This window comes from Aulonocara sp. 'chitande type north' Nkhata Bay, linkage group LG20, assembly GCF_057382095.1.
Source record: "Aulonocara sp. 'chitande type north' Nkhata Bay isolate Kocher_YH1m ecotype deep benthic linkage group LG20, A_spYH_male_GT1.1, whole genome shotgun sequence".
Lineage (NCBI taxonomy): Eukaryota > Metazoa > Chordata > Actinopteri > Cichliformes > Cichlidae > Aulonocara > Aulonocara sp. 'chitande type north' Nkhata Bay.
Window position 1 is genome coordinate 20,779,890 of NC_141363.1, and position 26,958 is coordinate 20,806,847.

The following is a 26,958-nucleotide window of genomic DNA, read 5'->3' on the forward strand; positions in this document are numbered from 1 at the left end:
GCTGTAATGTGACAAAATGTGGGTAAGTTCAAGGGGCCGAATACTTTTGCAAGCCACTGTATGTGGCGCTCTCTGCTTTTCTACTATAAGAGCAATAATAATAGTACACCCACTCACTGTAGAATGCTAAAATTGGTTTGGGGGTGTTTTGCAACAAACTGATCAAAATAAACTGCTGTTTTATTGCAAAATTATCAGTACAACATGTGTACATGTACTGTACTGTATCATGTGTTTCCCTGATTAACACTGAATCTTACTCATTTCATTTTTAGTTAATTATCCTTTATTTATTGAAATAAAAGGCACATTGAGGTTAAAAAGGCCAAGAGGGCAGCAGATGTTACAACAACCACAACACATAACTGGCTGGTAAAAGGGAAACACACGGTCACACTCCACAATGTACAGTCACTCTCACTCACGCTCAACTGGAAAGGGTCCAGGGAAGACAGGTTCAGACCCAGGGAGGTCTATACAAGGAGATGGAGTTAGATGTCAGACTCACAGGGAGATCAAGAAGACACTAAGCCGGGCTCAACACTAGTGAGTACAAAGCTCCAGCGAGGAGCACCACTCCAACCAGGCCTTAAGTATGGTCAGTGTTTATCAGCTGTGATGAGCCACACGTGCGTGTGCATGGGTGTGACGATCAGGTGACCACTGAAAGGCAGGCACCGCACCTCAGGACAGCCAATGGTGGATCATTTCTGGCAACTTCTGCTCTGTTTGTAGATTGCACTGACCGTTTATTTGAAGGCCTGTTTTTCTAATTCTGTTGTGAGTCTGCGATTTAGTTATACTGGTTGTGGTTTTCAATCATGTGTACACAGAAATAAGATAAACTAGGGTGACCATATTTTGATTTCCAAAAAAGAGGACACTTGGCCCAGTCATGAAGAACTTTAACAATAATGTTTGCTTAAAGAAATTTTTAACCTATTTAAACGATGCCTTCTCTGTGCGGTTAATGAACGGTGAAACAAAAATGTCACATCGTCTTTTACACGTCAGCAAGGGCAAAAAAATAACTTAAAGACCTCTGGAATTAAATAATGGTACAGAAATAAGGCCTCATCTGTATGAGAAAAATGACCAGTACCGGGACAGTACGAGGGAAATTTCTTTTGCAGTTCATCTGAAAAGCTGCAGCTGCACTTTGGCATCTTTTAAACATCACCAGGTGCGCTGCTGCATGCTGTGTGTCCTGTCTGTGAGCGCAGAACAACAACTCACAAAGCAGCAGCTCGGGGATGACGTCACACTTAGTGCTGTCATTCACCCACTTTAAAAAAAACCAAACCTGATGCTTATTTGCTTCTTTGCTTTCCAGCCACAGACCCATCTCAAAATTGCCTTTTGTTGCCAAGATTTTAGAAAAGGTTGTGGCCAAGCAACTCACGGTTGTTCTAGATGAACATAACATTCTTGATAAATTTCAATCTGCCTTTCGTAAGGCCCCTTGCTTGGTAGCAGAAGTATGGCGGCCCACACGAAGCGTCCATCCTCTCCTCTGGTGTTGCCCACCTGTCCCTGGTCTGCCCCCTGCTGGTCCCCAGGTACAGTGTCGGGCGAGATGGGTCCCTTCAGCTCTTGCTTGGAGCATGCCGGGTGTGGGAATTAGCCCTTCCTGAGGTGCCATCTAGTAGAGTGGACCTCAAGGTTGATGCTATCACGCAACCTCAGTGCCCACTGTCTTAGGTGCCGCTGATGCCTGGTTGGCCTGGATGCAGGCTGTGTGTGCCCTGCCTCTTGGCGTTTCTGATCCCCTGCGCGCATTTGGATGCTGCCGTGCATGGCGGAAGTAGTTGCCTTTGGCCCCTCCCCCGTTGCCTCCCCCCGGTCCCTGGTTGCCCCTTTGGACCTTCCCTGGGCAGGGCGGCATGCCCTACAGGAGTGTGAGGGTTACTTATGCTCTGCTGGTGGCCTTTTTGTCGCTCCCGCTATAGGGCTGCAGGCGGGCTGGGCACAGGGGGTCCGCTCCAATCCTCACATAGCCTCTCAGGCTATGTGAGGATGGTGGCTGCAGCGTTCACTCCCATGGCCCCGCCTCTGTGAGGCCCGGGCTGGTGGGGGTTGATTATCGTGAGGTGGATGTTGAAGAAGCTTCCATCCTCTCTGGCTACCACTGGAGTGGGACCCGGACGAGTGAACCCATGTCTGGGTCGCCTGATTGCGGGCCCCTCCCACAGCGTTCCCTCCCGTGGGCTTGCCTTCTTGAGGCCTGGGTTGGTGGAGGTTTGATTGTCAGGAGGTTGATGCTTATGATGCTTGGCTCGGCTTGCGGTTGACAGTTCTCCGGCCTGCGGCGCTGGCTCACTGCCTGGCACGTTGTCTACATGCTGCGGGTCCCCGTGGCCGGAGGGGCCCGCCCAGTGAGCTGCTACTCCCGGCGTGTCACGTCCCTGGCTGCACTGCTGCTCCGGGCTGTCTCCCCCTGGCGTGTTGCCCGCATTCGCCTGCTTACGCGCCAGTTGGGCCTCGCTGCGGCGAGTGTGCGTTCTCCAGCCTTTTTTAGCTGGGTTCTCTCTGGCATATCAGCTGCTGCGGCTCCTGTCTGTGTTCCCTCAGACACAGCGAGCCGGGCCTCGCTGTCTCTGATACGCCAGCCGGCAAGTGAGTGTTCTCCAACCCGCAGCGTCAGGCTCCCTGCAGGCGGTTCGCCCGTTACATGTTAGCCGGGCCTCACTGTGTCTGATAAGCGAGTGTGTTGTACTGCTTGGCCCTGGGGCGAGTTGCGGGTCGCGTCCCTGGCTTGGAGCTCCTCTCCAGCGGCTACACTACAGCCGCTTGCTGTGTTCCCCTGGCATGTTGCCCGCATTCGCCGGCTTACACGCCAGTCTGGCCTCGCTGTGTCTGATACGTCAGCCAGCGAATGTGTGTTCTCCAGCCTCCTTGGCCAGTCTCTGTCTGGCATATAGGCTGCTGCAACTGCAGGCTGTGTTCTCCTGGCGTGTTGCCGCATTTGCCGGCTTGCCCGCCGGTCGGTCCTCGCTGTGTCTGATGCCTCAGCAAGTGAGTGAGTGTCCCCCAGCCTGCGATGCTGGCTCCCTGTTGGTGCTTGGCCTGTGTGTCATGGACTTAGACGGCCAGCACGGGGATGCCCAGTAGCTGGGACTATGTGTCTGACCTCGAGTGTCTCATTGCGAGTTCACTCTTGAGGCTCCTCTGTCTACAGACAAGCACGTGGTGACGGTGCTGGGGGTGGACCTTCGGGTCATCGCCTTGCTCAGCCCTCCACTTACGCAGGCTAGGCTGCCAGTCCCCCGTCTGTGAACAGCTCGGGTGGCTCCGGCTTTGGGGATGGACCGGTCACATCCCAAGCTTCACCTGCAGTTGCTGGCTGTGTTCCCCTGGGAACACAGTTCTCCTAGGACAGTTGGTCACCCTAAGATAAATCACCAAAGCAGAGATAAAAACCAACCAATGGGAAAGTTTATGGATATACAGGAATGACCGTCATCAGTAGCATACAACGAACAGTGATGTACACAATTTTCACAGCCAATAATCTCATCTCAATTCAACAGGATAATCTGAAATTACAAAGTTACACACGATGGCAAAACTGAACACGAAGGCTCACAACACATGTGCATGCACACAGGGACACTGTGAAGATCAGCTGAAAATATATTAGCAGCAGTAGTGCCGCACCTTTTTTTATTTACATGTTAAAGATTCTTCTAGATAAACGGGTCAGAAAAGAGGAACAGAAGAAAATATTTATAGATGCAGGAAAACCAGACATGCAAAGGGTTGATGTGACAGAAGAGGAGGTGGAGACAGGGTGGAGGCAAATCATCCACCATGACAACTTACCAGCTCTGGGAATAATAAACACTCTTATGTTACAGTAACCCCTAAAGGAACATCTCAAAGAAAAAGAAGAAATGTGCTACTTGCTGCCACACGTCAAACATATTTTTTATGTCTTACTTTACTTTTAAAATCTAAAAACCTTTTTTTTGTTCATCTGAAGCTAAAAGTAGAACATACTTATATTTGCTATAAAAGTTACATTTTGTTTTTATCAGATTGCTTCAGTTTGTTTTGAGGTGATTCACTGGAGTGTGTATCAGGTACACCTGTGACGTCATTGCACCTGTGAACAAGCAAGACTCACAAAAGCCTCACTCTTCACCAAACACAGGCTTCAGTAGAACCTCATTAACCAAAGATGCAGGCAGTGAGCTTTACTGGTGTCGAATGCAAATATTTTCCCTATAATCACTTTGCATGAGACAAGCTGAAAGATCAGTTGCACGTTCAGTCGGATAAGGAACACGAAGCAGACAAGTATGGAAAAGGTTTTTCTGTTTATCGTAGCTGCATCAGGCGAGTATTTTAATGTGTTTTTATCATTTCCACTTTTCTTTAATGCAACATCAGCACTGTGAAACCTTTAGGAACTATTATGTTATCTGTACAATACTTTTCTCTTTCATTGCTGTGCTGAAAACAGAATCATAGTTTGCACCAAATTGTTAAAATTCTAAGTTATTTTACTGCACATAAAAGTAGATATTATTACATTAAAATATAATGACAAAGTTAAGATGGATTTCTTTTGTTTTAAGCATAAATGTAAAATCAGTATTTACATCTATATCTGCAGGGCTGTGTTCAGGCTCCTCATATGTTAAGCGTCAGTACCATTTTGTTTATGACTGGAAGAACTGGACTGATGCTCTGAGTTACTGCAGGGAGAGATACACAGACCTGGCCACCATAGAAAACATGGAGGATGTGAGGATCCTGCAGAGCATGGCAGACTCAAGTAAAATGAACTACACACAAAACAAAAATGTGAGTACACTTTTTCTCTTCCTCTTTTTCTTTTTGCCTGTCCTGTTTGGTTCTTTAGCAATCACAATTATTGTCTGATGGCCAAGAGAGATGCTCAACGGATTTACTTTACCAAATGGATCATCACAGCCTTGCTGTATTGGTCCATTTGATTGACCTTTGTTATTATTTTATTTTATTAATTTTTTAAGTTATTAGAAACGGGAAAGACATGACTGAGGGATAGGAAAGGGAGAAAGAAAGAAAGAGAGAGAGACAGAAAGAAAGAAAAAAGGGAGAGGAAGAGGGACAGTGAGAGAGAGAGGAAGCTTTAAAAAAAGAAGAAAGAAATCACCTGGGTTACCTGTTGAGAGAAAGAGAAAGCAAGCAAAAAAGAGAAAGCAAGCAAAAAGACAGCAACACAATACACACAACATCACTGCAATAAACTAAATAAATGTAAGTAACAGTAAATACTAAATACTGAATGTTATTGTGCAGCACGCAGGACCAACAGTGCACAACGTGCTTTGAGGTAGCAACCAAGAAAGGTGTCGTTTTTGATCACGTGTGTGTACACCTGTATGGATCAACACGTTTGTATTCAAAAGGTTCGTCCATGTAACGATCTGCTTGAGGGTGTGAGGAGCATGAAGCAGGCATGCAGGAGATCCAGGCCCCAGAGTGCGAGAGCCAAAGAAGGACCAACAAAAGGGGCTCCTCAGCTTTTCTTTTTTGTTTTAACGGTATAAACAATGAAATGTGGTGGATTGGCCAGATGCTGGCAGATGTGTAAAAATAACTCAGTTGTTTGGTGGAGGCTATGGCGGAGCTTCCACGGAGGCCAGCAGGTGGATGAGGGAAAGGGGAGGCAGGAGGAGGAGAGACCCGAGGCGGATCAACTGGTCCCGTAACAGACTTGACCCCCTGCTGGGCTTGGGAGAGCCCGATTGTCCTGCAGAGCCGTTTGCTGCCGGATACTCGATGGTCGGTTGCATCGTGTCTGGCGACACTCTCGATGGAGGACATTGAACGACATCTACCAATTTGGAACCACGATAACAGAGTTCTGGCTGATTGGACCTGGCTTATCGAAGAACAAGAAGCAGCTACAGCTGTTCAAAATCCCATAAGGCTGTTCGACATGATAGACAATTGGCAGGGCTGTGAGTACTCAGACTGTGTTTTGAACACAATATGGATAAGATCTTGGAGAAGCTCATGGCTCTGCAATATGGATAACACATAATTGAGAATTAGACCAACTGTAAAAATTGGATGCAGCTGTTCGCACTGGCACCTGCCAAGGTTGAAGCTGAGTGAAACAACAAAATTCTCCATGATAAAAGGATTGTTGTCAGAACCCTTTGTCCCTCCTTCAAGGCCATCGATGGCCGTGTTGATCTTCCACAGACCTACACTCACCCCCCACCCCCTCCGAACGCCTTCGAAGCTCATGTCTTCTGTGTTGTGAGATGTGATGATTCATGTGCTGAGGTGTTTTTTCTGTTCTCAAACTGATCTCCCTGTTGGAGCTCAGTCTGGGGGGAGTTATTTTTTCTCCTCGTCTTTCCTCATGTTGTGCATTTTCCATTGTTATACCTCTCTGACCTGTCTTCCCCATGTGATGTTTGTGTAATGTATGTATGGTCGGAGGGTAAGATGGCGCTGGCAAGGCTGGCAGCCTTAACCCAATCAATCATTCAATGTTGCCACCACCCCTCCGACTTGGGCACCATGTGAAGTGGAGAGGCCCAGGCACTGTTCGAGTGCTGCGCAATGCCCAGGCGCTCCATGGCCTCAAACTCCTCCTGGGTGATGGACAGGGTAGCAGCTACGCGCGCACGCAAACACCGGGGGACCAACCGTGGCGATGTAATCCTCAACCCTGTATTTTGCTGCTGCGCTGGAGAAATTAGGAGTTGACAGCAACAGAAACTCTTACAGCAAACGCTGAAATATGTCCCCGAAGGCCACCAAACTGGCCCCAATAAGGGAGTGGGCAGCCCGGGTTAGACAGCATCAATCAAACGTCTGTGAGCAACGTTGACTAACAGTCCGTGGGCACAAAAAAAATCGGTGCCGAGCTGGCAGCAACAAAAAAGTTCCACTGGAATTTCCGGCCGTGGAAACTAACAGTCAGTAACCTTGCCCCATAAGTTGCAATACTAGAACCGTTAGCCGTAATCAGCTGCAGTCCGTGGCTTGCCGCTAAACTGTCCGCAGCAGTGGGTGGGATGGGGCTCTTCTGGGAGCCAGAGTCAACCAGCATGAGTCTTCAATGAAGAGCATCGTCAGCGACCGTGGCCGCTCCTGCACGGCAGCCCCGTTTCACTGAGCCAGAAAAAGAGCAGGGCGGCAGGAAGCGATGTGCTCTGGCGCCAAAACCGCCATACCAAGCATGTTGCTGAATTTTGCAAAGGATGGATGGAGGGAAGGGAAGCTGGCAAGGCGTTGGTAGAAGGTTTGCGGCTGCTTTAGTAAATAAGGCGTTTGGTGTGTTTCTTGGATTGCCGGAGAAAAAGCGATGGACGCAGAGCTTGAGTAGTTGTTCATCTGATGCGCTGACAGACGAGAGGACGACTGTAGCGAATGGAAATGTGAGTAAAATTATGTTACTCCTGTGAGAAAGCTGTGTTTAAAGGTATCCGCTGAGAATGGACCCTGTTTGCACGTAAACGACAATGAACAGCTAGCAGAACTGGAGGAACCTATATAGATGACAGCCGGAAGGAGCGTGTTTGGAGGCGTGGTCCTGCTCCTGAAAGTCCGATACATAATCTCCAATAAAACTTTATTGACCCCGAAGGAAATTGGGTTAAGGCTGCCGACCTTATGCCAGCACCGTCCGTGGTTTGTATCATATCTATCTGATACACTCCAGTTTGTACATGTAAATGGAGAGTCCTCTTCACACACTGAGGTTAGTTATGGAGTTCCACAGGGTTCAGTGCTAGGACCAATTCTGTTTACATTATACATGCTTCCCTTAGGCAGTGTCATTAGAAGACATAGCATACATTTACACTGCTATGCTGATGACCAGTGTTGGTCAAGTTACTTGAAAAAAGTAATCAGTAACTAATTACTGATTACTCCCCCAAAAAAGTAATCCCATTACTTTACTGATTACTTATTTTCAAAAGTAATTAATTACTTAGTTACTTAGTTACTTAGTTACTTTTTAAAAACACGATTTACAACCTGAAGAGGTGATAAAGTGATAGATCTTTCAGCCCAATTCTACTTTTTCTACATAATCCATCATACAAAATGTAATCAAATGGAAAAGTCTCTTTTTTTAACTTGTTTTATCAGTTTTAATCTTTTAACTTTATGCATCAAGCAAAACATTTAATTATATGCAACATTCTCTGACTTGAATAAATTAGTTTAACATTTAAACCTATTTTCTACACATTCCAGCACATAAAATAAAATATTTTTTGTGTTTTCACTCACTCTTTCAAACAGATGCAAGTAAAACACAGCAGAAAATAAATAAAGTCAAAGACTCAGCGGTCCTTTTGCTCTATTTTCACCTGTAAAGCAGGAGCAGGGTAGGCGGAGGGTTACCCTGGTGCAGGTGTGCTGCGGTCAGTTGAAGAATCCGCGCGAGTGTCTCTGTGAGTTTCCCATCACGTCGTAGCTACTCGGTGCTTGCTCGGAAGTTTAGGGTTTTTTTTCGCTGTAAAAAGAAGTTTTCTTCCCACGCACGATGGACGCTAATGTTTTTGTCACTTTTTATGGAATCAAACTCAAAGTAAGGTCAGTACTTCCACACTTTAAACGCTGCACGCTCATACTCTCTCCCGCACTCGATATATTATCCATTGTTGATCTGCACACAGCTGCTGTCACCAACGTCGCACTTGCTTACGTCACTGTCATGAGACATTCTCGCAAAAAAAATCACAGTTTTAGTAACGCAGTAACGCAGCGTTCCTACGGGAAAGTAACGGTAATCTAATTACTGATTTTGCAATAGTAATCCCTTACTTTACTCGTTACTTGAAAAAAGTAATCAGATTACAGTAACGCGTTACAAGTAACGCGTTACTGCCCATCTCTGCTGATGACACCCAGCTCTATCTGTCCATGAAGCCAGATAACACACACCAATGAGTTAAACTGCAGGAATGTCCTAAAAACATAAAGACCTGGATGGCCGCTAACTTTCTGCTTCTTAATTCAGATCAAACTGAGGTTATTGTACTCGGCCCTGAAAATCTAAGAAATATTGTATCTAAGCAGATTCTTACCCTAGATGGCATTACCTTGGCCTCCAGTAATGCTGTGAGGAACCTTGGAGTCATGTTTGACCAGGACATGTCCTTCAATGCACATATTAAACAAATATGTAAGACTGCTTTCTTCCATTTGCGCAACATCTCTAAAGTTAGAAATATCCTGTCTCAGAGTGACGCTGAAAAACTAGTTCATGCATTTATTACTTCCAGGCTGGACGACTGTAATTCATTATTATCAGGAAGTCCTAAAAACTCCCTGAAAAGCCTTCAGCTAATCCAAAATGCTGCAGCAAGAGTCCTGACAGGGACTAGAAAGAGAGAGCAGATTTCTCCTGTTTTGGCTTCCCTTCATTGGCTTCCTGTTAAATCCAGAATTGAATTCAAAATCCTGCTCCTCACATACAAGGTCTTAAATAATCAGGCCCCATCTTATCTTAATGACCTTGTAGTACCATATCACCCTATTAGAGCACTTCGCTCTCGCTCTGCAGGCCTACTTGTTGTTCCTACAGTATTTAAAAGTAGAATGGGAGGCAGAGCCTTCAGTTTTCAGGCCCCTCTTCTGTGGAACCAGCTTCCAGTTTGGATTCGGGAGACAGACACTATCTCTACTTTTAAGATTAGGCTTCAAACTTTCCTTTTTGCTAAAGCATATAGTTAGGGCTGGACCAGGTGGCCCTGAATCCTCCCTTAGTTATGCTGCAATAGACGTAGGCTGCCGGGGATTCCCATGATGCATTGAGTTTTTCCTTTCCAGTCACCTTTCTCACTCACTATGTGTTAACAGACCTCTCTGCATTGAATCATACCTGTTATTAACCTCTGTCTCTCTTCCACAGCATGTCTTTATCCTGTCTTCCTTCTCTCAGCCCAACCGGTCACAGCAGATGGCCCCGCCCCTCCCTGAGCCTGGTTCTGCTGGAGGTTTCTTCCTGTTAAAAGGGAGTTTTTCCTTCCCACTGTCGCCAAAGTGCTTGCTCATAGGGGGTCATATGATTGTTGGGTTTTTCTCTGTATCTATTATTGTACGATCTACTGTACAATATAAAGCTCCTTGACACGACTGCTGTTGTGATTTGGCGCTATATAAATAAAATTGAATTGAATGGAGATGCTTGCCCCCCACCTGAATCATACGGCGGGTTAGCTGGACTCCTCAGAGATACCGTGACCCAATGCTGCTGTCTACATTGCCTTACTGTAACCCTACTCACCCACCCCTGTTGCTTGTCACGTGTTTTCATGGTGTTACGGTGTGAAGATTCATGTGCTTGTGTGCTGAGTAGTTTTTGTTTTCTGTTCTCCTAGTGATCCCCTGTCAGGAGCAGAGCAGAGTTCTATTTTTGCTCCTCCCCTTTTGTGTTGTACATTTCATTGTTTTTCTTTATGCTACCTATTCTGACCTGTCTCCTCAACGTGATGTTTGTTTAATATATGTATGGTTTCCCTGCAGGCAACTGCAAGTGACAAATAAAGATCACCATCATCAAATGCTGTTTGACCAAGATCCAAAGAAATAGCAACTGATGACCTGATAATCACCCAGTTTACATTGAAATCAAAATATATGACTCGAAAGTAAAAAAAATACCATTTTAGTTTCAAGGCTTTTTATGAAACAATTGAGATCAATAGTTTATGTCACAACACATTTCAATTGTTCCTTGCAGCGAGCTTGGATTGGACTGTACGATGATATGAACAGCTGGAGATGGTCAATGTCAAACACAGATTTATACAAAAACGGGGTGGCTTTCAGAAATTGGGAGCCTGGACAACCAGACAATTGGAAGGGCAAAGAACACTGTACTGGGTTAAAGTGGACTGGCTCATGGACTGATGAAAACTGTGACAATACATTTAAAGCACTCTGCTCTGACATCAGAGGTGAGGATGTTAATTCATACAGAACCCTAAAACAAAATTGTTTAAGTTCTACAAGTCTTTTCAATGTCTTTGGATTTTACATTTAAATATGTCTTGTTCTCCCTTCACTTTGGTTATTTTCCAGGACTGAACGTGACATTTGTCTTCATCAACAAATCCATGACATGGATGGAGGCCCAGCGCTACTGCAGAGCTAATTATACAGACCTGGCCAGTGTGAGAAACATGTCAGAGAACCAGAGAGTAACAGAAGTGCTACCTGCAGGGCAATCCGCCTGGATCGGCCTTTTCAGAGACTCCTGGAAGTGGATGGATGGAAGTAACTCCTCGTTTAGATACTGGAATACAGATGAACCCAATCATGTTGTCAAAAATGAATTTTGTGTCGCAGCAAACTTTGAATCTACTGGAAAATGGGAGGACTGGAACTGTGACCGGGAGACAGCATTTGTTTGCTACAGTGGTAAGTTCTGATTCATGTAGCTTTTAGTTTTTGAATTTAGATGCAATTTTTTCAAATGGAGACAAGGCTGCTACCATCATCTCTGATCCTCACAGACTGCACTGCAGGCTGCTGTTTAACTTTACAGACAACGTATGTTTTTATGACAAAGGTCAATACAGTCAGCTTAGCTTAATATAAGAAAGTAAAAACACAAGAGCTTTAGTACAGTGTTGTGAAACTGATGTTGCTTCATTTCTGAAATAACAAATCCCTTTTATTTACCCTGAGAACGTTCAGGGCAGCAACAACAAAGTGCTACTGTACTGTGCACATGCAGCATTACTTATTTACCTTTACAATTAAACCCGTACATTTGTTCATTATTTACAAAGAGCCGGCTTACAAGCAAGTGGTGAGACTGAGAATGGGGAAAAACGACAATCAGGATCTGAATGACCCTGCAGTGATGGAAGCCATGCTGGAACAGGTAATTATACAGCTCATGATTTCAGTGCAGGGGTAAAACTAGTTCTGGGGTAACGCGTTACTGTAATTTGATTACTTTTTTCAATTAACAAGTAAAGTAAGGGATTACTAATGCAAAAACGGTAATTAGATTACCGTTACTTTCCCGTAGGAACGCTGCGTTACTGCGTTACTAAAACTGTGATTTTTTTTGCGAGAATGTCTCATGACAGTGACGTAAGCGAGTGCGACGTTGGTGACAACAGCTGTGTGCAGATCAACAATGGATCATATATCGAGTGCGGGAGAGAGTATGAGCGTGCAGTGTTTAAAGCGTGGAAGTACTGACCTTACTTTGAGTTTGATTCCATAAAAAGTGACAAAAACATTAGTGTCCGCTGTGCGTGGGAAGAAAACTTCTTTTTACAGCGAAAAAACCCCTAAACTTCCAACAAGCACCGAGTAGCTACGACGTGATGGGAAACTCAGAGAAACTCGCGGATTCTTCCACACCTGCACCAGGGTAAACCTCCGCCTACCCAACTCCTGCTTTACAGGTGAAAATAGAGCAACAGGACCGCTGAGTCTTTGACTTTATTTATTTTCTGCTGTGTTTTACTTGCATCTATTTGAAAGACTGAGTGTAAACACAAAAAATATTTTATTTTATGAGCTGGAATGTGCAGAAAATAGGTTTAAATGTTAAACTAATTTCTTCCAGTCAGAGAATGTCGCATATAATTAAATGTTTGCTTGATGCATAAAGTTAAAAGATTAAAACTGATAAACAAGTTTTAAAAAGAGACTTTTCCATTTGATTACATTTTGTATGATGGATTATGCAGAAAAAGTAGAATTGGGCTGAAAGATCTATTTATCACCTCTTCAGGTTGTAAGTCGTGTTTTTAACAAGTAACTAAGTAACTAAGTAATTAATTACTTTTGGAAATAAGTCATCAGTAAAGTAACGGGATTACTTTTTCGGGAAAGTTATCAGTAATTAGTTACTGATTACTTTTTTCAAGTAACTTGACCAACACTGTTCATAAGTAATTATTTTGAAGCTGCCTCATTTTTTGGCCCCACTCACCTCTTTACTGCTGTCTGCCCCTCAGTTTGATCTTCACCTGATACTGAGAGCTTTTTGGGGGAGGTGTGAATAAACACTGACCAGCAGTTGGTTGCTTTTGTTCAATAAAGACAAATGTATTTGAGGAGAGTTTTGTGTTACGCCGCTGTGAGCCTTCACACATCAAACCGATTTGAGTTTGAACAGTGACACATGAAAGGCAATCCTCTCAATCCCAGCGGATGTTGCTGGGGATTTGTTTTTTTCACACCGCACCAGAACGGATGTCTGCAAGTTTCGGTTGTGGTGCTTCTGGCTCGCCCTACAAAAGAGTGGCAAGAATAAAGGGAGCAAGTGTTGGGTAATTTGTTTCTATCAGCTCAGCAAACACACAACCTGTGAGTGTGCTGTTTGTCTCAGAGTGCGTTGCTAACTAAAGGTCCAGCTGCTGCATGTCACAGGGAGAGAAAAGAAGCAGCTAACTTCAGTCAGAGATGGAGAAAGATAAGAAAGACAGGAAGGGAGAGGAAACGAGCTTAACTTTAAAGGGAACGACTGCTTATTTAAAGCTTACATGTACGTTATTTAAAGGCTGCATGAAAATCCTCTGCAGGTTAGTGCAGACAAACAGGTTACTTTTCTGAACTGTGATGGACTTACAATAAAGAACTGTGTGTGAGTGGTGCACAGTCTCGTATAAAGACAGCAAATACTGTCGGTGTCGAGGATGGAAATCAGCCAGGGCAACATAAAACATCTGCTGACATCTGGTTAAAATCAGGTGTTTAAATCTGCAAACAATATTATTACAGTAATGCACTAATAGAGCACAAGGTTCAGTCAGTTTGCACAAAAATAGCTTTTAGAAATGTTATTCAAAGAGTTACTTTTTACATTCATTACTTACCCAAAGTAATGAATGTAAAAAGTAACTCAAAGTAATGAATGATTACTTTGAGACTGTTTTATCGTTTTAATTTGTTATGGAATAATAAGGGAACAGACATCACCTGACTGAATAATTCATTACCTCTATTACCTCAAACTGTAGTCCTCTGAATACTGCCTGCCTTTATTTACCAATCAAGAAATGTATAAGCTGTCCACAAACACTGGAACAATGTACAGGGTTAAATCAGTTATAGATGTGTGATCCTGCATCCTTGCAAAGCAGAGCGGTAAGCATAACGAGCTTTTAGTGAAGAGTTTTGTCTAAATGATATTCAGAAAAGCACTTTTTGTGTGTTTCAGTTCAAACAGAAGCTGAAGAACAAGGGCGTAAAAGGAGACATCAGACTGAGCTGGAGGAAGCAGTCGGACGGGGAGGTCTTCCTCAGGGATGAAAAGCAAACCAAGAAGAACACGACCTGTAAAAATGAGTTTTAAATGTTGATCAGGGCTCATGTGTGGTTTGGTGTTGGGTTTTTTCATAGAGCACATTATAGTAATAAACGTGTTGGTGTTCTTGTTTTACTGTTATTCTGCATTTAGGAGTTTGATTTGTTTGTGTGTTTCTGGATTCATCTTTATTCTGGTAGATTGTAGTAGTAAAGTTTATTTATTAGGACCTCACTGAGACTTAAGTTTTGTTTTCATGTTATGGTTATTGATGCGTTTAAGTTCCTGTGTTCTGGTTTATGTCTGTAAGTAGGAGTTCAAGGTTTCTTTCATGTATCTGTGGCTGTGCCTCTCGTGTCTGTGTAAATATCTCAGCACTTCGTTGTTCTCTACTCAGGCATCTTATCGAGGCCACGTCCACACTAATACATTTTCGTTTAAAAGCGCATCTTTTTCTCTCCGTTTTGGCCTTCTGTCCACACTGAGACGGCGTTTTCAGTGTGGATGAACAACTGTTCAGAAACGATTGAAAACGATAGAGTGGACGCCGAGCGTTTTCAGACGCCCATTTTCAAATGTATCCAGATTAGTGTAGACGTAGCCTAAGTGTCAGTATTCAGTCTGTGTTACTTCTCTGGTTTATTTCCTGTTTAAAATTGAAAGTTGATTTTTCTTTTCACGTTTCATGTTAGTTTTACTTCCTGCTGTTTGGTTAGTCTGACTGTATTCAAAGTCAGCTTTACTGTCAAAAAACATGTGAACTGCAAAGCTTCCACGGCCCTCCGTGTAAACTAAAACAATATTGAGATAAAAATAAAACAAAAGTCTGTCATCTTGTTGTAAAGCCCTTTTTGTTTTGGATTTACTTTATCAGTGGGATTAACACTTTCTTGAATTTTGTAAAAAAATATTGAAAGTTGAAGAAAATACTTCTGAGTGATCTGTCCACATCTTTCAAATACATCAAAATATGTAATAATCAGGCCTGTTTGGAAAACCCCAAAGCCCAAATTAGGGCAGCAAGCAGTCTGGCCTAACTTTACTCCCACTAACTTTACTCCCACTAACTTTACTCCCACTAACTTTACTCCCACTAACTTTGCTACCCTTGAGCCAGATACCGACAGGTGGTCACGGTGTGGATATTTGTTGACATTTGTTGTGCCACTGCAGGGGTGAATGTTCCAAAGAGTGGGTGAATGGGGATCTCAGGAGGAAATGGTAAAAAAAAAAAGGGTAAATGGTCTGTATTTGTATAGCGCCTTACTTGGTCCTAAGGATCCCAAAGCGCTTTTACACTATACACAATCATCCATCCGTTCACACACACTAGTGATGGCAGCTACATTGTAGCCACAGCCACCCTGGGGCGCACTGACAGAGGCGAGGCTGCCGGACACTGGCGCCACCGGGCCCTCTGACCACCACCAGTAGGCAACGGGTGAAGTGTCTCACCCAAGGACACAACGACCGAGACTGTTGGAGCCGGGGCTCGAGCCGGCAACCTTCTGATTACAAGACAAACTCCCAACTCTTGAGCCACGAAATAATACAGGGTGTTGGCCGCCCACTTGTTAGCTAAGCACTTCTCTACAGTGCTGTAGCGTGGCTCATCCGCTGATGTACTGGCTGATGTACAGTACTGGGGGGTCAGCACCACACACCCTAAGGCACCCTTTTTCACATGACAGTTGACCCAAAGCGTGAAGTTTTGTCCATTACGTGCTGAATTCCGTTTTTTTGGAGCTTGGCACTCCCAGCTTTATATTTGTAGGTCCAGAACCCCATGTGGCTTCCTGCCAAACAGGAAATTTAATAAACGCAGTGAAAAAAACAGGATCTATACATTGGTTCCAATCATGTTCATCATCATTAATCAGTGAAAGCCTTATTCAGATGCTCCACCAGACCATCAGTCTGTGGGTGATACACTTTAGCCCAAATAGACTTCATACCCAGTAATTCAAAACTGGCTGACATGAAGGATGTGCTCTGGTCCATCAGAATCTCTCTCAGGATTCTGATACAGGAATTATGTGTGCGGGCTGTTGTAGAAGCTCCTGTTGTCGTTTTTGAGTTTCACAAGTTTGCTGCTTTGTTTTCTGCTAAGCAGACCAGCATGTCTTTAAGTTTGAGCTGTTCCAGTGGCACCAAAAAAGGTGTTCAACACTTGGAATCATCCTAACATCATTTATCTGCAGAAATGCATATCCAAACTGAGAACGACTTTAAATATCAATCAACTGTCCGGTTACTTCTCAGTAATGGGAATACGACTAAAATGACTGTAGTTCCTAAACAGTTCGACACTTTTGTTAAACTCCTCGAATTAAAGCTGAGAGTCACTTCAATCACATCCTGATATTTTTATTTAAAATCCACTGCAGAGGACATTGTCCAAAGCTTGTGTAGAATGTGGCAGATCCACTCAGTTTAAACTGTGCGTGTGTGTTACAGATGGTGTGGGCAGACACACACAGAGTAGGCTGTGCCTTCCATCTCTGTGACACTATGGAGGGACTGGACTGGGACAGAGTCTCCTTCCTCGTCTGTAACTACTACCCAGCGTCAGTACCACGACTCCTTCCAGTGTTACTGCTGCACAATACTACAACAAGTGCTCCCTCTTGTGGACTGTAGTAATAATGACACTTTATGTTTGACTGAAGGCAGAGACGTCATTAAATGTGGCTTCTATTAAAAAAAATTATCTCACAATAATGTAGACAATACAGTATAATACACTTATACATCAATGGTGCTTCGTGTTAGTTCTGTTGGAAAATGACTCTAAGACTAAAACTAAACAGTTTATTCAATCATTCAGGAAATCCCCCAAAGTTGATTCTGTTCGTCTGATTTGGATTTGTGTGATATTTTGTGTACGTGTGTTCAGAGGGAACTATGAAGGAGTGCGGCCGTATGTTAAAGGCGATTTGTGCTCCAGATGCCCCGAAAACCTCCAGATGTGAAAACAATCTCTGTGGTAAGAGTACGACAGGCTGTCGTTACTCCTCCTGTTCTGTGTTCATCCACATCAGTACTTTAGTTTAGTTTAGTTTTGTTCAATGGCAAATGTAATTTAAGTTAACGCAGCATGAGGTTTCACAGGTGCTCGCTGACTTTTCACTACATTTATTGATAAAATGCAAAAGAAGAAAAACATTTATTTCTAGTCTTTTTCAACTGTGAAGGGTAAAAAGTGCAACATCGTTTTCAGCACAGCGAAAGGTGAACCACTGCGGTTAAAACATCCATAATAACTGTAAAAAATAAAGCTGGCTACTTTGCAGATTTCACCCATCGCAGGTTATTTTCAGAACGTAGCTCCCGTGATAAACGAGGGACCACCGTATGTAACAACCTTTACATACTGTTCAGTATATAAACGTTTATATGTAAGGGTAGTGACCAGTTTTGATGACAGCAACAATATTTTAAATGTAATTTTCAGTGACCCAAACAATACAAAAATGAAAGTTGATACTGTTGTACTTTTCTGACCTGCATCACTGAGGCTCAAATCGAGGAAAATGTGTTTTAGGGAGTCTTGAAACTTTCAACCTGTACGTGGCAGGCTGGTGTGTATTTTTAAGTGACAGTGGCCCCTGACGCTGGCATGAGAAATGTGTGTGTGTTTGATCCACGCCAGTCTTTCTATCTAACATTCTTGTTAGCATCGCCCTGGTTTCCTCAACACAAAGCCAATAAGATTTTTCCAGTTTATAAATCTCACATGCACGTGCAGTCAGAATAGGACTTTCAAGAAGCAATCACATCACCAGGTAAAGTTTTCTTTATGAATGCATGTGAATCCATCATATATTTGATTATTGCTCCCACATCTGCTGCATTGTGTTTCCAAAGAGAGGACCAGATGGAGAGCAGCAATGGACATGGGTTTGAGTGGGTGTGGTGGGCAGGCCTGTGGAGAAAGTAACAAAGATGTGAACTTAAAGATTGTGGATTAAAAGTTTAAAGAAGTGAAAGCAGGGACAGAAGGTGGAGTGGTGGTTATGAGAGACCAGACTTTCAAAGTGAGAGAGTGGTTGAAATATTCATCGCTAAATGCTCGTAGTGCTCTCAGCCTATTTCTGGTCCTGGTGCTCTGCAGAGCTGCACACAGACTCACCCTTCATGTGTGTGTGCTGCAGCATTTCTGTTCTTCTATTAAAATAAACTTGTCTGATTGTATTTCTGTTGTGTACGTCGCTCTTTTAACCCTCCCTCTATCAGACTCTTTCACTCTGTGCTGCTTTCTACTGTTTGCCTTTGTGTTTGGAAAAGAGAATATCTTTTTCACGGCTTTCTGATTCTGCCATAGGAGGAGATGTTACAGGCGCTCTAATGACTGCCTGTGTGAACTATTGAACAGGCCTGCAACCCACAGAGGGCTGTAGGGGATGTGACTGAAGTAAATCAAATGAAAAAGCTTCTCAAGAAAACTTCAGACACAAAACAACTGCAATAAGAAGGGAAAGAAAAACGGAATTGAATTGAAAGCCTTTCTAGTCAGTATACACAGTGTAACAAGATTAAAACCAGCTCTGTAAAAGTGCACAAATAATATAAATATGCAGTACAGGAGTGACACAGGCTGACAGCCAGAGAATGATGGCACTACCACATATGTTACACTGGACTACAGTACTACAGCAAAATAAAACGAGGCTCATACTCATTTAGCTGCAAAGAAAATAACTGCATGTAGATGCAAAATGATTTTAAAAAGAACTCAAATATCAGCGCAAAAACCCTCTAAGTGGCTACAAAGAAACGTGACAGATGGAAAAGGTCTGGAGTGATTACACTATTACAACTATACAAACACAGGAGACTCGGAGTCACAATTATGAAAGAGTGCAAATATGTCTGAGACAGCAGACGCAAGCAGCAGAGGCAGAAGTCGGTCAGTGACGCACTAGAACAGCTGACTGTGAGTGCAGAACATCTGTAACACATTTATATTTATTTACAAATCTTTGAGGACATTTGTGTTTTGAAACTAGCTGCACAAGCCGACACATGCCTGTTCTTTAGTTTCAAAGCGACATCGGGTGCTAAAGTCTGACCTGCATCGACCATCAGCTGAGCGTCCTCCTCATCGCGCCACGATTGCTGCAGAAACAATAAACTACTGTGAGCTGAACTTGCAGTGCAATAAATATTAGCGTTTCTGTTTTTTGTACCATGCTGTTTGAATTAGTTTAACCTTATGTGTATTAGTAGGTTTCAGCTGAGGCGACGCTGTGACTTTTTTTGGGTGTCCATGGAGGCCTGTCCACAGCACTGGACACTGAAGAGGGAGACCGAAAAAAAATGACAGAGGAGACAAAAATGGCCGTCGCACCCATGAATGTTGAAGCTTTCCCTGTTCTCTGTTTGTACTTCTGTCTCCCACATTCAGCATCGTCACTGTGAAACACGGGAGCTTAATGGTGATGAGACTCAGTGTCAGCTGTGTCTGGCTGGAGGACGGGTGGGTAAGTTACCCAGCAGCAGGGGGCGGGGATACTGGTCCGTATATATTAGGGGACCAGAGGACACCCCAGCACTTTCCCCCTCTGCTGTTGCTCTGCCGTCTGTGCTTAAAGCTGTACACCCGGGGTTTTGCTTTGCTGGCTTTCTGCTTTGTAATTCTCTTGCTAAATGTCTGTATGTATTTTTCCTGCTGTTCATTTGATTCAGAGTATTAAACTCTGACCCAAGGATTCGACTCTTTTCCAGAGTCTTTTTGAGTGTCTTGATTTTAATCGGAGCTAAAAAAGTTGGGTCCCCACATCGTCAGCGGGAGAAGGTTATCATGATGGCTTCAAAATTTGCGACCGCAAGATCTTCCTTATTGAACTCACACATGAGCGTCATTATACTGATTTTGTAAATGAAGGTTAGTTATAAGGCTCAACAATGAACTGACTGCAGAGCGCCGTGCTCTGATTTTACACACTTGGAGAACCGTCCAGTTTTACATAAGCAGAATGCTAAATGTCTTTCAGGTTGAAGTAAAATAAGTCACTTTATGTTGCGTCCTGTCGTGACCCAGCTTGGGTCCTCCGGCCAAACAATGACGCTGCCGCTGCAGTGGACACAGTGATCCACTGCACTGTACTGCACAGGCCTCCAGTGACCACACCAACAACCTTCCTGCAGGCAGGAGGAGTGAGTTTGCATTAAAGAGAAAGACGTGCAGTCAGTGTAAAAGGATGGAGGGAGACACACAGAGGGAGCTATACAAGTAAAAGCAGGGGGAAAGTTAGAGAACAGGAGAGAAAGAAAGATCTTCACTGAAGCTAGAGTCCAGTGTGACGTGGCCTCTGGCCATCTCATTTCAGAAGGACAATCTGAAATCACATGTTAACACACCTGATGGGAAAACATCCACACACACAAATAGTGTGTGAAGATGCTAATGCTAACCACTGATGGGAAGTACTGGTGCCTGCACCTTCTTATTTACATAGTAAAAACTTTCTAAAGGCAAATACCTGGGGTGGGGTCTGGGGAGGAGGGCTGAAGAGTGGCAGGTACACCTTACAGGTTGTACAACTGAAAAAAAGAACATATTTTTGTTTTTAGGGAAATGCCAAGAAAAGAGGACGACCTCAGAGAAGATACATGAATGCAGGTGGACATGCAGAGACAGAAGGTGAACTATAGTGATCCTTAGAGCTAAGATATTTTCATCTTACTTCGCATGAAGATGAAAGATTTGAATCTATAACTTACCAAGAAATATCAAGAAACAAGGAAGAGACAAGGATGGAAAAGGTTTTTCTGTTCATCATAGTTGCAGCAGGCAAGAATTTTAATGTGTTTTTTATTTTTCATGTCATTTTCATATTCATTTTAAACACAGTATCAGGTAGCACTGTGTGACCTTGTGTTACTGTTATATTAACTGATCTAGAAACAGAAGGATAGTCATCGTTAGGAAGTCATTTTATGTTTATGACATTAATATTGGTGGTTTTACAGCTCTAATTAAATACACAGCTAATACCACTACAATTCCACTGAAACCACACAGATAAGCTATATAATTATTTTTAAGTCCAAATGTAATCGATATTTACATATAACACAATAATATTCCATTTCTGCAGGGCTGTGTTCAGGCTCCTCATATGTTAAGCGTCAGTACCATTTTGTTTATGACTGGAAGAGCTGGACTGATGCTCTGAGTTACTGCAGGGAGAGATACACAGACCTGGCCACCATAGAAAACATGGAGGATGTGAAGATCCTGCAGAGCATGGCAGACTCAAGTAAAATGAACTACGCACAATACCAAAATGTGAGTACACTTTTATCCTCTTTTTAAATTAAATTGATATATGTAAGCCACAGGTGGGAGTTAATGTGTTTGTATGTATCAGTGGCATGGTAGGCATGGATGTCGTCACTTTTCTGCACTATAGTTAAAAAGAATCTGCTATATTACAAAAAATATGTTTTCTATTGCCTGAAAACGACTTTTCAGATCATTCCTTTGGGTAAAAAAGCAATAAAACACCATGAAAACACCTCAGTGCACATAAAAATGTATTATTGAAAAATTGTCTCAAAAATACAATTATTTTGCAGATAAATGTTCACCTATCGTTGGATTAAGTTTTCTGATTTGTGTTCGTGCTTTTACTTGAACATATTGTCCCAGTAGTCCATTATGTTTTTGGTCAAGTCATCATCTCTGTGCAGTGTTGGGACGGTTACTTTTAAAATGTACTCCACTACAGATTACAGAATACTGAAGGCTACTCTCCACACCAACACCAACTAGATGTTTAATCTTAATATAAATGAGTAACAGTAGGTGGACATTAGGTAAGGCTGCACTTTTTGCAGCGATCTCGTATAGAAAACTATTCCTCGCGTATATAAAACAGGTCCGCGGCTCTGAACTGTAGCAAAGGGACCTCTGGCTGATACGTCGGGTTCGTGTCGGCGTTGAAAGGCTGCTCCAACGGAGCTTATTGTTTCAGAGGTCTCCAAGAAGGCTGGGTACTCTGATCCATCATTCGGTGCATAAGTGCAGTTAGGAACCATTCGCTGACCTGAAGGCGCAGGGAAAGAACCCTCTTGTCCACTAGGAGAAACCCCTACATACAAGCTAGATACCCACCCCAGCTCGCCGCCTTTCACCAGGGGCAACTCCAGATTAAGTCCAGCACCTCTAAAGGAGACTGGTTCCAGAGCCCAAGACATGCGTTGAGGTGATCCCAACTATACTCAGCCGGTACCGTTCAACCTCATGCACTAACTCGGGCTCCTTCCCTTGTGTGTAATTTTGTGTTTAATCTGTACGTGGGTGTAAAACAAAACATTTTTCAGTTTTTTGGACATGGGCCACTCCCCCCCAAAGCTCACCCTCAACACAGTCCACACACAGCCTAACTTTACCATTGCAGGGGATCCATTGGGGATTGAGTCTGTCGACATAACACGCCACTGACCACGTAACTACAGGTGTGACTGGGTAATTACTGCACCAGGTGACCAGATCTCCCCTCGGTCCAGCTCAAACTGAATGATTCCAAAGAAAAATGAGAGCTCTCAGTTCAGGCTTCATTTCTAAGACAGGAATGTAGGTCATATCGTTTTAGTCAACACAATTTAATTATTGCTTGCAGCGAGCCTGGATTGGGATGTATGGTGACATTAACGGCTGGAGGTGGTCGATGTCAGACACAGATTTCTACAAAAATAATGAGGCTACGTTCAGAAACTGGGAGCCTGGACAACCGGACAACTGGTTAGGGAACGAACACTGTGCTAAGTTACATGAGACTGGATTATGGAATAATGACAGATGTGGCAGTAAATTTAACGCCATTTGTTCTGATGTCACAGGTGAGGGTTTTAATTAATAAAATGTTTTTTAAATGTAGAAGTCAGCAGCATTTTCATCTGCAACCGGAGCTGTTGTGTTTCGGGGATCTACATTGTTCTTCACAACACTTCACTTTGGTCTGTTTTCAGGACTGAACGTGACATTTGTCTTCATCAACAATTTCATGACATGGACGGAGGCTCAGAGCTACTGCAGAGCCCATCACACAGACCTGGCCAGTGTGAGAAACATGTCTGAGAACCAGAGAGTAACAGAAGTGCTACCTGCAGGGCAATCCGCCTGGATCGGCCTTTTCAGAGACTCCTGGAAGTGGACAGATGGTAGTAACTCCACGTTTAGAAACTGGAACCCAACTCAACCTGATTTAAGCACAGGGAGTAAGGTTTGTGCGGCAGGACTCTTTCCATCTGGAGTATGGGAGGACTGGAACTGTGATCGAAAAACAGCATTTATCTGCTACAGTGGTAAGCTGCACTTTGTTACTTTCCACCAGTGAACAGCAAAATTTCCAGCTTACCTCATTTCTCTAATTTAGGCCAACACAAATAAACTGAGTTGCTCAGCTTTTTGAACGAAAACCACCGGTAACTGACTTAAGCTGATAAAACTGAGTTCAGTCTACTTACTATTTTTATTTAAGCACAATATTAGATTTAACATCGAGGTAGTCTTCAGTTTTGAATTTAATTACATGTTTGTGGCGGGGCGTGGCCTGCGGTGCAGTGCAGAGGAGGCGGACGCACCTGCACAAGCCCGGGTAAAGGAGCAGGGTTGGAATTGTGACATTAAAAAAAACAATAATTGCTAAAAGAAATTTAATTTGTAGTTCTAAATAAACTCTAAATGCATTTAGGACTTTTTTACTCACTTTATGTCTCTTGCACAATGTTATTTCTCTCTCCATCAACATAGGTTACCATTAGATTAGCATGACCAATTATGCAAATTGGGCGATGACGTCATTCAGCGACTTCTAGCGACTTTTAGGACAGCCAATAGCGATTTTCCTTACTGAGTTGGCAACACTGCGTGTACCTCAGAGCCTCACACGCTGCACTCCAGACCGACGTTAAACACCATCCATAAAGAAGCAAAAGTAATGATACAACAGATTTGCTGCACTGTGAGATCAGGCTGTGAAACTGAGGTTGCTTTATTTCTTACCCCACACTTCTTTACCCTGGGGGGGGGGGGGCTCCCACCAATCACAATCACAGTGTAGTGTCTGAGAATAATTTGGAATTAATTTAGATTTCTGTATAATATGCTGGTTTTATGCCTTAACCTTTAGTTACACTCAGTCCTTTTGACCAGAATTTTTCAAAGTAAGTTAAGTAACAATTTATAGTAACATGCACAATGTTTCAGTCCGTTAGGAAGATGCAGTAGAGGCAGTCCATCAAATCATCAAACTATTAAAACAGCAGTATTCAATACAGGCAGGGGAAAGTCACCCTGCCACTCCACACACCTGGTGAAAAAGCTGGGAAGAAGCTGCTTTGCATCTCCTGCTTTACAAGGTTTTGAATCCATGCAAATGCTCCCTTAATCACGTACTCTCAAACACCGTGTGATGTGTATGAATCCTCTAAAGTGCTACTACTCATTTCAATATGTTCTTTTCAGATTGTCCACGTGTCTTTTTTAAATGTGCTACTGGAAACCACAGAAAGCTTCCATGTAAATTACTTTGTGAAACTTTAGCTGGGCATCCACTGTGTGGTTTTTGGTCCATTTTGAGCTTTTTGGGGATCGGCCCGAGTTTCGCCTTAATCGTGTGTCGTGCATCATGTTGTGTACGTGGGGTCACGATTAAGACCTCACGACCAGCTCCCGATCATCAGTCATTTAGTCATAGAAAATCAAACCTGTTTGATATCCTGTCGGCCGTTGTCTGCCAACATGACTGCAACAACCGTGAAAACAGCTGGATCATCATCATCATTGGCACTTGTGCTGTACAATACAAATACAAATATAGTAATAAAATAGCAAAAATCAGACATAGCAACAAAATCAATTTAAAAGTCACCCACAGAGTTAAAAGCCAGCGAATAAAAATAGTTTTTTAATCTGGACTTATGACCTGGCACTGATGGAGCCTGTCTGATATGGAGAGGGAAGCTATTCCAAAGCATTGGAGCAGCAACAGAGAACGCTCGGCCTCCTCCAAGTTGTAGCCGTGACTTTGGGACCGAAAGCAGCAGTTGCTCAGCTGACCGAAGCGAGCAAATGGGGACATGAGGCCTCAACAAATCAGACAAGCAAACAGGTGCCAGACCGTTTAGAGATTTAAAAATCAATAAAAGGACTTTAAAACAGATCCTTAATTCAATTGGAAGCCAATGTAGAGAGGCCAAAACCGGAGCCATGTGGTCGAATTTCCTTCTGCCAGTTAAAAATCGTGCTGCGGCATTTTGCACTAGTTGCAAGCGTGACAAAGTGTCCTGCCCAACCCCCATTGAAAGAGAAATGCAATGATCCAAACGTGAAGTAATAAAGGCGTGAATAACACTTTCCAAGTCACGCTTGAAAATAAAGGGCTTAACCTTCGATAAGCGTCTGAGGTGCTGTTTCACCACCTCGTTTACGTGACCGTCAAAGTGCAGAATCAACTTTTACTCTGAGATTTGTGATCGAACTCTTTAAATGGGAAGTCAAAGCGGCAAGATCAACATCTGGAGCGTCAGAAAAACGATGAGCGATTTCTTTCTTTGTCACTGACAGAAAGGAGAGTTTATCTGAAAGGAGGCTGTATGTGGCCCGCCATGTGAAATGAGTTTGACACCCTGAACTAAACTCAGGGCAGCAGGAAAAGCAGGTGACGTAAGCTGTCCATCCTTTGTTTTCTAACCCTGAGTATCCCTCGTTCTTTAATCAGCGCCTACCTACAAGCAAGTGGTGAGATTGAGGCTGGAGAAAAACAACAATCAGGATCTGAATGACGATGATGTGATGGATGCCATGCTGAAACAGGTAACTGGTCACCTCCAGCGTTATTGTGAAACAAACCTTAAGCTGCTTTAACTTTCATATACCTAATAACAACAAACTTATGCAGCAGCAAAAAAGAGTGAATAGCAAATATTAGTGAATAATTTTGTCTGTCATATTCTGCAAATCACATTTTTGTGTCCCAGCTCAAACAGACGCTGAAGGACCAGGGAGTCGCTGGAGATCTCGCACTGAGCTGGAGGAAGCAGCCAGAAGGAGAAGTCTTCAACAAGGATGAAGAAGGAAACAAGGAAACGAAACCATCTGTATAAGACAAGCTTTACCAATTTTGGTTATGAAACATTTCTTTCTGCTTTGTCCTTTTAAAAAAGATTATTCTTTAGTTCTCTAATTTGTGTAAACTCTACTTTCTTATTTAAAATGAAACGGTCACTGCTAAATAAAGAATAAGCAGGACTTTGAGCAACATGTTTTTGAGGTGTTGGTGAAAGAAGCCTGGACTGCTGTTTCTGTGAATATAAAAAAGAACATTAAGATTTTATATGAAATAATAATAATAATAAAACGAATACAGAACCTTGAACCTTGAAATCCCATTTATTTCTATAACGAACGCTGTAATGAGCTGATCTGATCGTAGTTGCTGATGCAGCTGTACTAGACCTCAGTCCTGCTCTGACACAGTCACATCAGTCTGGGTGTGAGAGGAACGAACGACGACAGTCCACCGCCGGCCGGATTGCCAGGCACTCTTTCTCCACTGTGCTGTATTTCCTCTCCTGCCCTGTCAGTTTCCAGCCGGTGTACAGGATCAGGTGGCGATCCCCCGTACCTGCTGGGACCAAACGGCACCCAGCCCTGTGTTTCAGTTAAGAAGCTTTGCAGCGTGGGCACAGAGCACATGGTCCAT

At 43.3% G+C, this 26,958-nt stretch overlaps 2 protein-coding genes across 3 annotated transcripts; both read left to right on the forward strand.

The window, feature by feature from the left end:
- The first annotated feature begins 3,721 nt into the window (after positions 1–3,721).
- LOC147305525 (secretory phospholipase A2 receptor-like) lies at positions 3,722–15,098 on the forward strand. Of its 2 annotated transcripts, XM_086277561.1 has the most exons (6): positions 3,722–4,338; positions 4,619–4,809; positions 10,709–10,925; positions 11,050–11,388; positions 11,763–11,857; positions 14,156–15,097. In XM_086277561.1, exons 1-6 carry the CDS (start codon positions 4,302–4,304, stop codon positions 14,288–14,290), a joined length of 1,014 nt encoding a protein of 337 aa, XP_086133687.1. In that variant the 5' UTR covers positions 3,722–4,301; the 3' UTR covers positions 14,291–15,097. The 2 variants fall into 2 exon arrangements, with proteins under 2 accessions (XP_086133687.1, XP_086133686.1); XM_086277560.1 differs by having other exon boundaries at positions 3,722–4,809; positions 14,156–15,098.
- Positions 15,099–21,350: 6,252 nt separating this feature from the next.
- Positions 21,351–26,608, forward strand: LOC147305526 (C-type mannose receptor 2-like). The gene is made up of 5 exons (XM_086277563.1): positions 21,351–21,536; positions 22,873–23,092; positions 23,222–23,557; positions 25,975–26,069; positions 26,234–26,608. The coding sequence occupies exons 1-5, from the start codon at positions 21,468–21,470 to the stop codon at positions 26,357–26,359; spliced, it is 846 nt and encodes a 281-aa protein (XP_086133689.1). The 5' UTR covers positions 21,351–21,467; the 3' UTR covers positions 26,360–26,608.
- The last annotated feature ends 350 nt before the right edge of the window (positions 26,609–26,958 follow it).